Source organism: Gymnoscopelus braueri (genome assembly GCF_963280865.1).
Source record: "Gymnoscopelus braueri genome assembly, chromosome: 9".
NCBI classification, from domain to species: Eukaryota; Metazoa; Chordata; class Actinopteri; order Myctophiformes; family Myctophidae; genus Gymnoscopelus; species Gymnoscopelus braueri.
In genome coordinates, this window is record NC_137610.1 from 28,164,131 (window position 1) to 28,176,625 (window position 12,495).

A 12,495-nucleotide genomic window follows, 5' to 3' on the forward strand; every position below is an offset into this window, starting at 1 on the left:
AGCTAAGAAACAGAGACAAAGAACACTAAACAGAGACAAAGAATCCCTAAATGACAAAAAACGAAGACGAGCCACAAATGCTGACAACATGACACAGCAAAGATTGCTACAATCTCTGGAAGAAAAAGTACAAGAGTCTGTAAAGAACATCGAAAGGAAAAGAAGGCACTGGTCACAGTATTCAATAGATGAAAGACAACATCAACAAGCACATAACACCAGTAAGAAGAGACGCTACAGATCACAAGAAATGAGGCGCAGTTTACGGAGCTAGTTCAGGCCAGGCAACTCAAGGGATTGGGCTAACCGATCAGGTGACTAAGTCACATGCACTCTTCTCCTGGTCGGTGGGTTATAAGTAATGCTCTGCCTACCTGCTCAGTCTGGTTGCGCTCTTCTGCTGCTCTGACGTGCGACGCTGCTTCTGCTCTGCTGCCGAGATCCTGCCGGATCTGCTGCCCTTGCTTGCCTACGTATGCTGCTGACACACTGTCTTGCTGAGCCGACGTGTGTCGTTACTGCTGCTGCTGCTGCTGCTGCTCTCGCTGCTTACCTGCTGCTGCCCATGAAAGTCATCCCACCGCCTCCCCGGCATCCACCTGTAGGCTCTGTTTCTAGATCCCCATGGGGGTCTTTATTCATTCCCTGTAAATGCTATTTGGCATGTAACATTTATTAAAATGTTATTCTTACAGGGAGTGAATGGATTCAGAGGCCTGACGCCAAACTATGCTTCCTTATGCTTTCTATATCCATGCTCAAGCTTGCTCAATAAATATATATTCTAATCCAATCCAAGAGTTGTCTGACTGAACTAGAAGTTGATGAAGCTGCTGCCATTCCCCCCTGTCTAAACTTTTTTTTTAACTAAAAGATATATCTTTTACCCTACTGTATCTCATTAGTTATTGCTATGATAATATAATTGCTATGATATAGATGGGTTTCCTGTTTGTAAACATGAGAGGATGATGCGCGCGCAGTGGAGGGGTGAGCCTGTAGAGGGCGCTATTACCCGCAGCAGCTCTAGTCAAATGTACATTCATAAAAGAAATGGTCTTCACCGGGTTTAATGAAAGTAGATTAAATTATGCAGTTTGTAATATCTTCTTTACTCAATAAAAATGATTTGTCGGAAGTTGGATCTGTTTGTATATAATAGCAGCATTATGCCTATTATGCCTATAATAGCAGCATTATGCCTATCTAAATCCCGAACACAACAACAGAGTGAAGTGCGCTTCCGGTTCGTTCTACCCCAGGCATGCGCAGATTGCGCACTCTGCTCTGTGATGACGTCGCGCGGAAACCCATCTATAGTAACATGTTCTATTTTAAGTAAGAATTAGAACATTCCCAGAAAACTATGGTTAAAGATAGGGTAAGTGATTTCATTTGATTAAAATAGCACGGGTCTGCTGGCGGAGACTTGTGCTCCGAGGAGCACATTTTCTAGTTTTTTTATGTTTTTATTTCTCCAATTCTTTTGGAAAAAAAAATGATTTTTTTAAATCCCTGTGGAGTGTCACGCGCCATCACTTCGCTGTGTCTTGGAAACACATAAAACTCAGTTTTCCCATTTAAAACCTTTACCCAGGTTCTCTTCCATTTGGTTCTATTTTCCCATTTAAAACCATTATCCAGGTTCTCTTCTGCACACGGCACGTATGTACACCCATCGAGTGGAGGAGGGAAAAAAAACAATGTTCCTGCTGCTAAATGTTAAACCGTTCAAACGCTCACCGCTTCAACCGCACAAGGTTGTTAACCCTAATGCACTGCATAGCCATTAAGTATTATGGAGATGACTCCCTGCGCAACGTGATTGGTTTAAGTAAGAGCATATTAACAGCATGTCTCTGGGGGAGAAGGGAGAGGGAGATGTGTCAGGTCGTCGCTGTCGGGTAGAGAAACCTTGTATGTCCGAAACCATTACTTTTCAGGAAATGGAGAAAAAAAGAACCTGTGTCACAAGCTCTTCCATACAAAATCCATACAAACTTGGGTTTGATTGATTGATTGATTGATTACTTTACTAGTCAGAAATGTAAAACAGCACGTGGTACAGTAAGACATTAACACTAATAGGATAACATTTAAAAATCCTGGGGACGTGTTTCCATTGTGGTCCTATGTACAGTATTCAATTCATCAACATGGCCTACAAAATTAACACAATAATACATATGAACACTATATTCACATAAGAGATTGGACATTTACATATACCTCCCCTTTTGGTCTCCTAATAGATGTTTTTTTCCCCTGGCCAATTTTGAAAGAAACCAGTGTTACACGATATCCTTTAATGGCTACCTTTGCTACGTTTGTGTGACACGTTTGTCTTGTACGACAAAGTGGGGCATAAATAGTTGAAATATGGAGATACAAGTTTTCAGCGATGATGTACCTCTGCCTTTGCTATCAGTCACCCGGCAGAGATGAGCTGTGTGATGGAAATGTAGTGATCTCATTAAGATTGAGGAGTCTGTGGACCTCCAAATGTCTATTGGTACTTAATATGTGAGTGAGCCCAAAGTCAAAGTCACAGGAATACCTGATGAATGAATTAATGAATGAATGAGTGTGACGTGTGGTGAATATCTCGTCTCTCTTGGCCTATGCTCATACATCTCATTGGGAGTATTAGGCTATAGGCTCGCTTCTGTTCTATGCATTGAATAGGGACCAGGCTTGTTATGCAGTTGTTTTGCATCATGCATCCCGCTTATTAAACAGCAGTTTTTGCATAACACAGGCTGTTTTACGTTTTGTCCTATAACTCTTAAAATGTAGGTCATGCGACTTACGCTTGACAGTGGTCAGTTTGGTGGGCCGCGAACGCTTTCAAGATTTTCCAAGAAGTGGGCCCTAATCAAGGTTGAGTAAAAGCAGTTCCACTGTCTGTCTGTCAAATATGAATTAATTCAACCAAAATAAAGAGATGAAACTTCTTTCACTTCGTTTACATTTAGGGTTTATTCCATGAGAAAGTATCTTACAAGTGTCGAAAGTATCTTCATATATTTGTAGACGCTCGACAAAGCCGGATGCACCGCGATGGATTCGAACCCACAACCTCCGTGGCGGTGGGCGGGGACTTTACCACTGCACCACCCGAGCACTCGGTCAGATTTTTTTTACGATTCTATTCCAATTGTCTACGACCGCCTTACACGCTTCACGGGCCATGGGTAGGAAACCGAGGAGCGAACTTTTCTTGTTTTTTGTCGTCTGTCGTTGGTAGTCGTCGTGGCCGCCAGTTCCCACCTGATGTTGTGTGGGACCGCTCCAGGCCGTACCGAACAACCGCTAGCTTGCATAATGTCTTCAGGCTAGGGTTTAAGTCTAGGACGTACAGGAGGTCATCGGGTGTCCCGTATCTTTCGTGTCCTTTACAGAGGATGACGCGATCTCCCACCATGCAACAGCACATTTTAAACATCCTTGGACGCGGCGGGCCTTTCCCCTTTGGCTTAACCTTCTTCCAGGAGAAGGTCTCTGGACTGAATTTCCACAGATCACCGACGGTCTGGCCCATGTTTAAGCCACCAATTACGTTCAGCTCTCCATTGTAGGCGAAGACCGAATGCCACCTGCGTCCTCCTGGGAGAAGCTGTGCAGAAGAAGAAGAAGGCGTGTTCAGCCAGCAGCCGGCCTCCGTGTCAAACACTCTGACGTTGTTTTCCCGGTGCCCGAGGCCCCCGAACACAAACATCTTGGTCCCGATGATGGTGGCAGAGTGATACGATGAAAAGGCTGCTGGAGTTCCTCCGGTGTTTATTACAGACCAGACCATTGCGGTGGTGTCCAACTTGTGGATGTCATTATAGTATTCAGTCACCCGGTGGAATCCTCCATAGATATACATGACCTTCCCTAAGACACAGGCTGAGTGGCAACGCCTCCCCTCGGGAACAGTCCCAGAAACACTGGGCTTCAACCATGTGTGGGTGTCCACGTCGAATGCATAAAGCACGTTGCGGTAAGAACTGCCTCCCCCCCAGATGTAGACGATGTTTTCAATCAGCACAGCCGTGTGGCCCTCTTGCATGGAGGGAACCTCAAACGGACGTTCTCCTCTTCTGTTGGTCACCGGGGGCAACTTGGCCCAGCAGAAGGACACTGTGTTGAAGATGTGAACCTCTGTGTTCCTGCCGTCCGATCCAAAGTAGTAGACCTTGTTCTGCACCACCACGGCAGAGTCCAAGTATCTCTTCAGAGGTCCTTGTTTCTGGCGTAGCGTCCAGTGCAACATTCCACACACACACACACACACACACCGGTTGATCTTGGGCGGTTTTGCCGGTTAATTTGAGACTTGTTGCAGTTGTTCAATAGAACCTACAACCAAATCGATGTCTCGCGGATGGGAAGAAAGATACTTGAGTGTCTCTCTGAGATGGCTGGTCCAAGAGTGCTTCTCCTGTCATGGTGCTATCCCCATTTATAATGTCGCCTAGCGGGATGTCATCCCGCCCATGAGATCCTCACGTCTCAGACATAACCATATACGGAGTTCTCATCACAGCTACGCCCAAATATGATGTAAGTCGTCTAATCTAACTATGTCAGACTCACATGATACAGGTGGCTCCATATATGGAGTGCCACGTCAACCATGACCGTATACGGAGTTCCTTTGTGTCAGAATAATGGAGTGCATGAGGTCGCTCACTGGTGATCTAGTGACGTGAAATCCTCTTAAAGGAGAATTCCGGACCACGTTTTTTTTAACCTTTTATATGATATTATTATAACCTCGGACGAGTGGTACAGTAGAAAAAAAATCATAACTCTATCCCAAGTCCACCGCAGCTAACAACCTGAGCGTGATTTTATATATATATTCATATTTTTTTCATATCTGACTTTCCTAATGACAGAACACTGTCCACAGTGTTTTTGTCCCAAATGGGCCGCCGTAGTGTTTACACTCTGATCACGGGGATCTCCAAATATGGAGTTCTACTGCAGTTCTAATGTGCACGCTGCCATTTATCTTGACGGCACACCCGCTTTAACTACCGCGTTGTAGTGGCCTCGCCCAGTAGGGCCTAACCTGACTGTCAAATGGAAGAAGCTTGCGACACACATTTTGTTTCACAGCCTACTTCCATCCGAGACTCCTGAAGCAGAATCGATGACAGACGGCATTTTAATTTTTTCAAGCTACTTGGCAGGTGATTGGATGATCCCGCCCCTAGCAGCCGCTGATTGGTTCTAACACGCAGCGGACCGGGCAGCTTTACTCCCTGAGCGATCCCAGACCTCCTTCCTGAAATCAAATGCAAATGAGATTTCCGGAGGGAGGGGGGTTTACCAGGCTAAGTAGGGCCCCGTTCGCTCTACATTAGAAGAGTTGGGAACAGCCCGAATGGCCAATCTCAGCACTGGCCTCAGTGGCGTGCCTCGTTAATCACTAGACTCCCAATCCGGGCCACACCCCCAGGGTTCGACTCCCGCTGCAGCACAGACGTGATGCAAAGCTCGGCCACGGTCAATCTACTGATGGATTTTGCGTTGCATATCTGCCACGCTGTCATAGTCTAGTGCAGTGGTTCCCAAACTGGGGGTCCCCAAATTATTTTGGGGGGGGTCCCCAGATGATTATCTTAAAGGACAACTTTGGTTTTGTACAACAATGGTTCATTTATTAGTTTGTAATGATACTAATTAAAAGATGAGAGTTAAAATGTATTCATATATTGCTTTCTATCGTTTCTGTGACTGGGGGGCGGGGGCATTCAGGTAATTGGTCAAAATTATTTTATTTAACACAATAAGCTGGCTATTTTTGTTTCCACGAGGCCAAAGGCATGGAGGCCAGGGCAGAACCTCTGCCCCCAATTTTTCACATCGGTCCGTTATAGCGCCACCAGGAGGCCAATTTTTTTTAAACTTTTTTTTAATATTACTCCTATTTTGTCCAAACATCACACGATCGGTACACATTATCTCTATAGTCATGTGATCAAGGCAGATCTGTCGGATTTGTCATACTCCATCCTGATTGGCTAAGATTGGCCTCCAAAGTTTCTAGGCCAAGGAAGAAATGCCACCCTACATTTTTCAAATCAGCCTCATGGTGGCACTATAACAGGCAGATTCACGTGTTGGCTCATAACTCTTGAACTGTAGGTCATACAATCAACATTTTTTTCCCCTGGATTCTGTTGCATTTCTTCCTTGGTCTAGTGGGGATATACAAGCAAAGTTTCACAGCAATCGGACGCTGTGTTCATGATTTCACACATTCTGTACAAAACGGGCCACTCCTGCAAACTTTAGAAGCTAATCTTAGCCAATGAGGATGGGATATGAAAAATCCGACAAATCTGTCTTGATCACATCTTGGAAATGTTTTATATATATATATATATATATATATATATATATATATATATATATATATATATATATATATATATATATTATATATATATATTTTTTTTTTAGAAACCTAGATACCTCATTGGCCTCTGCAGTTCGTTGAAGCGACCTGTATCATATGGTGGCCGCCATATAAGAGGGGGCACGGGGCACTGGCCAATCACATCGCGTTGACTACTGGCCAATCACAGCGCGCCTTTTCCAGGACTTGTTCTGGTTGTCGCGCCCCCCACCTGCCTCTGATTGGCCTACAGAACATCCCCTTCTGTGACGCACGCGGAAGTTTCCAGCTTGCCCCCCGGAAGCGGAAGCGCGACCAGCATGTCTTCTATTGAAGCATGTTGCGCACATCAGTCATTTTAAGATTAAACCATTTTTGAAGTGATCAAACTAGCAATGGAATACATGTTTAGAAGCATCTTCCATAAACATGAATGGTCTCAGAAATGTCATAAAAGCAAAGGTTAATGCCTCAAATCTGTGATGTCTTCAACTAGTTGGCTGTATGTGGAACAACAGCAACATAAGTTTAGAATGATAATACCTAAACATCATTAAACTTTCAGTCATGAGATTTTATTTTTATTCCATGTATCTTACAAGTGTCGGAAATGCTTTGAGATAGCTTCGATTTCTGGAGTTTCTGAAGTTCCACACAGCAAATACAGCATTTATTAAGCAAATACATGATCGTCAGCTGTCGGTCCCATATCCTAGGCAACCAGAGTCACTGCGACCTCACTCGAGATCACCTTGCCATCTTGATGTTGAGTCATAGCAAGGGAGCCTACAATGACAATTCCATAATTACTTTTATCAGAAAATACAGATCCAGCACACAGGTCTAAAGGAATTAACCCATTAAAACCGGGAACGCATCTGTGTAACCATTTAAAAACATTATTTTATACTTTGGCTATTCAAAAATAGCAGATATACAAGCTCATAGCACAGCACCGAGTGCCGCGCTATGAGCTTGTAGATCTGCTATTTTTTGAAAAATTGTGATTTTCTTTAGCAAATTGTTGATTTTTTTTTTTTTAAAGCAAACATTTTTAACTAAAATCTTTACTTCTGGGATCCCTGGAACAACATATTTTCAGATGGGTGTCCGCGGCCAAATATCATTTTGGGGATCCTTGACATGAAAACGTTTTGAGAACTAGCAACATTAGTTTTTCAGAAAACTGTTAAGATTTAGGAGACATTTTGTAGAATGGGAAACTCAGGGCTTAATGGGTTAAACGTGTCTCTCCATACATACAGGCAAATGGTTCAACTACGGCATCATCTTCCTGGTGCTGATCCTGGACCTGAACATGTGGAAGAACCAGATCTTCTACAAGCCCTACGAGTACGGTCAGTACGTGGGCCCCGGCGACCGCATCTTCACCGTGGAGTACCCCGAGACGCTGACCAGCTTCAACCGCAGCACGCTGACCTACGAGTGGCGCTCCGAGGCGCTGGACCCCGTCACCAACCGCTCCTACGTGGAGCGAGACATGTTCCTCCACAGCCGCTTCCTGGGCCACAGCCTGGACGTCAAGTGCCTGGCCTTCATCCCCAGGTCAGTTATTATGGCTTTTACATTTTTCTTTTGTTTGGACTTCACTAGGGCTGTCACAGTGATGGTAAATGGTAAATGGTGCATTTATATAGCGCTTTTATCCAAAGCGCTGTACATAGATTGTGCATTACATTCACCCATTCACACACACATTCATACACCGATGGCGGAGGAAACCATGCACCAACCTGCTCATCAGGAGCAATTAGGGGTTCAGAGTCTTGCTCAAGGACACTTCGACACTAACTCTGAGGGAGCCCGGGATCGAACTGGGAACCTCGTGGTTGCCATCCGGACACTCTACCGGCCGCACTACCCCTGAGCCACTGCCGCCCCTCAAAATTACGAAATATTACGTGACGATTAATTGTCACACAAATGATTGCGATTAAAGATTTAACTGGGATTTTGTCGTTGGAACACTGGAGCATATGAATACAAATTACATTTCTGTTTAGGCTTTTAGGCTTTGGGGGGGTGGGGGGTCGGGATAACAACTAAATTGGGGAGAAAAAATTACACTTTTATCAATTCTAGTTTTGGTTGTTTCGTTAGTTTTAGTCAACTGTAATAACCACATTATTTCATCCCATGCAGCTTGGCAATGTTTGTCCTCTTCGGCTTCTTCATCTGGCTGCTCGGACGCTTCCAGAAGTGCGAGACCTTCCCGGAGAGCCAGGACAAGACGTACGAGAGGATAAAGCGCAAGTCGCCGTCGGACTACAGCAGCAAGGAGATGGGCGTGACGCCAGAGGAGGTCCACCTGTCCATGAGCGAGACGCTGAAGCGCGCGGCCACGCCCATGCTCCTCTCGGTGGACGGAGCTCACTTCGGCATGACACCCTTGACTAACTCCACGTCCTCCGTGTCTATGGAGACGGAGACTCAACTCACGCACGTGAGCGGCGTGAGCGGCGTCATGATCGACAGCACGACGGAGGGCGAGCCGGCCGTCTCTTTCGACGCCCACAAAACCTCGCCTACACCGTAAAAAGACGGAGTTCTAAAACGTTTTCATTTCAAGGACCTCCATTAACCTTACGGGTCATTTTGAACCGAGGGTGACTGAAAGTGACTGAAAGATTTTCACAAACAAGGGCATGTCTGTTTTCTGTATCAAAGGTTGAACGTTGTAATTGAGGAATACTTTTTCCATTTTATAACAAAGCAGGAACGGAGTCAAGCATCGCAAGAGAACCCTCTCCTTTGGGTAGAGAAGACTCAGCTTCTGTCTGGTCACAGTCAGTGAAAAAGAATCTTTTCACCGACACAGAGGTCTATAAATTGGCCCCATTGCCAATAACATGTAGATCTTTGTATGTTTGGACGGGCAAAACTTAAGACAGAATCTTGATCGACACGGTGCTTGCTAGAGTTCACGTTTTCGTAAATCTATTTTCATGTTGTAAAACTATATTTGGTGCCTACTCTAGGTGATGTGGATTTTATCGTTTCACAACACTGTTACAGCGAAATTAGTGCCTTGATATTTGGTATGTTCACGTACTGATGGAAGCATACTATGACGGTATACAGGCAGAAACTTTTAAGATGTCCCAGATGTTGTGTATGCTCCGACTACTTGTATACAGTAATGTCTTCTTATTGCATGGACAATGGTACCTCATCAGATCCTCTTTGATTTATTTCTTGTGTGAAGTCTTTCCCTCTGTCTTTTTACCCCCTCATACGGTCTGCATTTCTATAGCGGCTTTATCCAAAGCGCTTTTACAATGTGCATTACATTAAACCAGTGGTTCTCAAACATGTTTATGTCAAGTAACCCCAACTTGACATGCATTTGACCTTTGAAAATAGAATATCTACTTGTAGATCGGCTGTTTTCAAATAACCTGATGTTGATGCTATAGTAACACATTTTGCTAAGGACCCCCTGGAACCCCCTCAAGGATCCTTGGCAGTCCTCGGACCCCACTTTGAGAACCATTGCATTAACCCATTTACCCCCGCCCCCCCCCCTCATCGGGAGCAGATCAGTGTCTTGCTCAAAGGCACTTCCGACACGCAGCCAGGAGGAGGCACCGGGGATCGAACCACGAACCACTTTCCGGTTTTCCAAGATGGCCGCTCTACCTCCTCTTGCGCCACTGCCCCCCCCCCCACCCCCATCCTCATTTCATGTTGAAATGACATGATTATGATTATGAACAGCGACACACATTAATGGTCTGTTCATCTCCACCGCTCAGATTATCAATTTGAAGGCTAATAAACCAAGCCAGCTGAGATCAAACAACAAACCAACAAGTCACTTTTGTGATTGCTTATGTGGCTGAATGCACCTGCGCTTGAATACCAATGAGGTCTGAAAAAGGTAGTTTTGCCCTTGGCATAAATTTTCCATTTTCCGACGTACAAAAGAGAGTTCTCCTGCACCAAAAAATAAAAGCTTCGAGGTCCCGCACAGTCTGAAAGAAACAGGACTTTTAAATGCAGAGGTGTTTTCAAAAGGAATATGGATTTGACCTTGACAGCTGCACGTCACCTGAATAGAAATGGCCAATTTAAAACAGTTTTTTCCTTCTTTCTTTATTCTTACAAGAGGAACCAACTGCAGCACTAACAATTTCCCCCCCAATTTGAAATCTAAATATTTAGAATCAAGCATAATGATGTAGCATGCTGACACATAACCACATATGGTATGCCATAATATAATCTATAATATAATCCTGGAAATGTTTCTTTTTTTCCCCAAGATAACAGTATGAAAGGCTGCAAAAATAAGTACAACACCTTGACCATACCTACAGGCTATAGTACGACCTGCCCGTGCCCCTGCCGCTATGTCAGTACTGGGGTCACAACGTATTAAGGACACAGTGTCCTTGTGAGTAGGGCTGGGCGATATACCACTTCTAATCCATAATGATTGTTTCAAACTTTTGCCTCAATTACGATTAATGAAAGATTAGTGTATTACTTTGTTTACACTGACCTCATAGTTCTCTGACAAAGTCTGTACTGTAAATATTACAGGGGCGCAAGATTTAATCACACTAATCGATTTAAATCGCTGATAAAACAATTGACTTTAATAAAGTAATTAATACTGAAAATAGCCAATTGCAGATAGGCTATTTGTGCACGCCAGCATTGTACAATATATAATATAGGGCTTGAGTGGTTAAGCAGACTAATAGTTATTAGATTTTTTGTGCCAATTAGTTAAGAAATAAAAAACCCTAACCCAAAAAACTGCTTCTCGATTAATCGACAAAAGTCGGTGAGAGAACTTCTAAACGGCGGATTCGATACATTTTCGGTTAAATTGCCCAGCCCTACGATGGAGAATAAGGGTCTATTATGCGTAAAGCAAACAAAATTAACAACAGTTACAGTATGTATTTGTTTCAACCTACTTGTGACCTTTGATTTCAACCGAAACTGTGTGCTGTGTTAGTATTTTGTGTGATTCTGCAATATGGTCACTCAACTCTGGAGGATAGCCTTGTAAGTGTGTGTGTGTGTGTGTGTGTGATTGTGTGTGTATACTGTATGTGCGTGGTACTGTATATGCATGTTTATGTGTATACCGTCTGTGTTTGCGCATTAAAGTGTGTGTGGACAGATCTTTGAATGTGCTTTTGTGCACATAGTTGTGATATGCTGTAATTAATCAGTGATATTTTATACTACCGTATGCTTGCGCACATTGTGTGTGTGTGTGTGTGTGTGTGTGTGTGTGTGTGTGTGTGTGTGTGTGTGTGTGTGTGTGTGTGTGTGTGTGTGTGTGTGTGTGTGTGTGTGTGTGTGTGTGTGTGTGTGTGTGTGTGTGTGTGTGTGTGTGTGTGTGTGAGAGAGAGAGAGAGTTCATTACTCAGTCATCTCCCTGCACATGAACATCATTTTATGTTTTAAATATTGTCATAAAAGAGGCCATTCTAATTAACCACTTGAACCCTCGCATCCCTATTCTGGGGAGAACATTCTCAGAGAATAGCAAATCTAGCAGACCAACTGAAGTATACAGGGTTTGCATTGATTAAAGTCCTCAATCGCCATGACTAAGTTCAGTCATTTTAATACAAGAGTATGTATTAGAATGGGTCAAACTAGCAAAAGAAAAAAAATCTTTCATGAACCTTAATGGTCTCGGATGTTTCATATAAATGTAAAAGTTAAAGCCTCAATCTGCAATGTCTTGAACTGGTTGGCTAGAACAATCAGAAGAATGATTATACATAAACATCATAATTCTAAATAATATATAGAATTATAGAGACGATATTATCGTCTCTGTCGGGTGGAAACCTCACATGTCCAAAACTGTTACTTTTCAGGGTTCAAATTCAAAAGTAGCAGATCTACAAGCTCCAATAACGCGGCACGAGCTTGTAGCTTCCTTTCATGCAGTTCCACAAATCACAGATTGGGGCTATTTCAGTCATGAGATTTGTTGTTATTCTTTAATTCCCGGGTTCAAGTGGTTAACCACATGTGGTTAAGAGGTCAATATAGGCTCTATGCACATGCAGCCATATTGGAAAGAAATTGGGCCTCTTCCTTTCTTC

The 12,495-nt window shown here is 43.7% G+C and overlaps 1 protein-coding gene across 2 annotated transcripts in view; it reads left to right on the forward strand.

Annotated features, from left to right (window-relative positions):
• Positions 1 to 11,632, forward strand: part of tmem117 (transmembrane protein 117) — a 117,669-nt gene extending 106,037 nt beyond the window's left edge. For both annotated transcript variants that reach the window (XM_080437791.1, XM_080437790.1), the window contains exons 8-9: positions 7,660 to 7,960; positions 8,558 to 11,632. In XM_080437791.1, the coding sequence (XP_080293917.1) occupies positions 7,660 to 7,960; positions 8,558 to 8,951 (695 nt within the window). In that variant the 3' untranslated portion in view covers positions 8,952 to 11,632. The remainder of the gene's footprint in view (positions 1 to 7,659; positions 7,961 to 8,557) is intronic.
• The last annotated feature ends 863 nt before the right edge of the window (positions 11,633 to 12,495 follow it).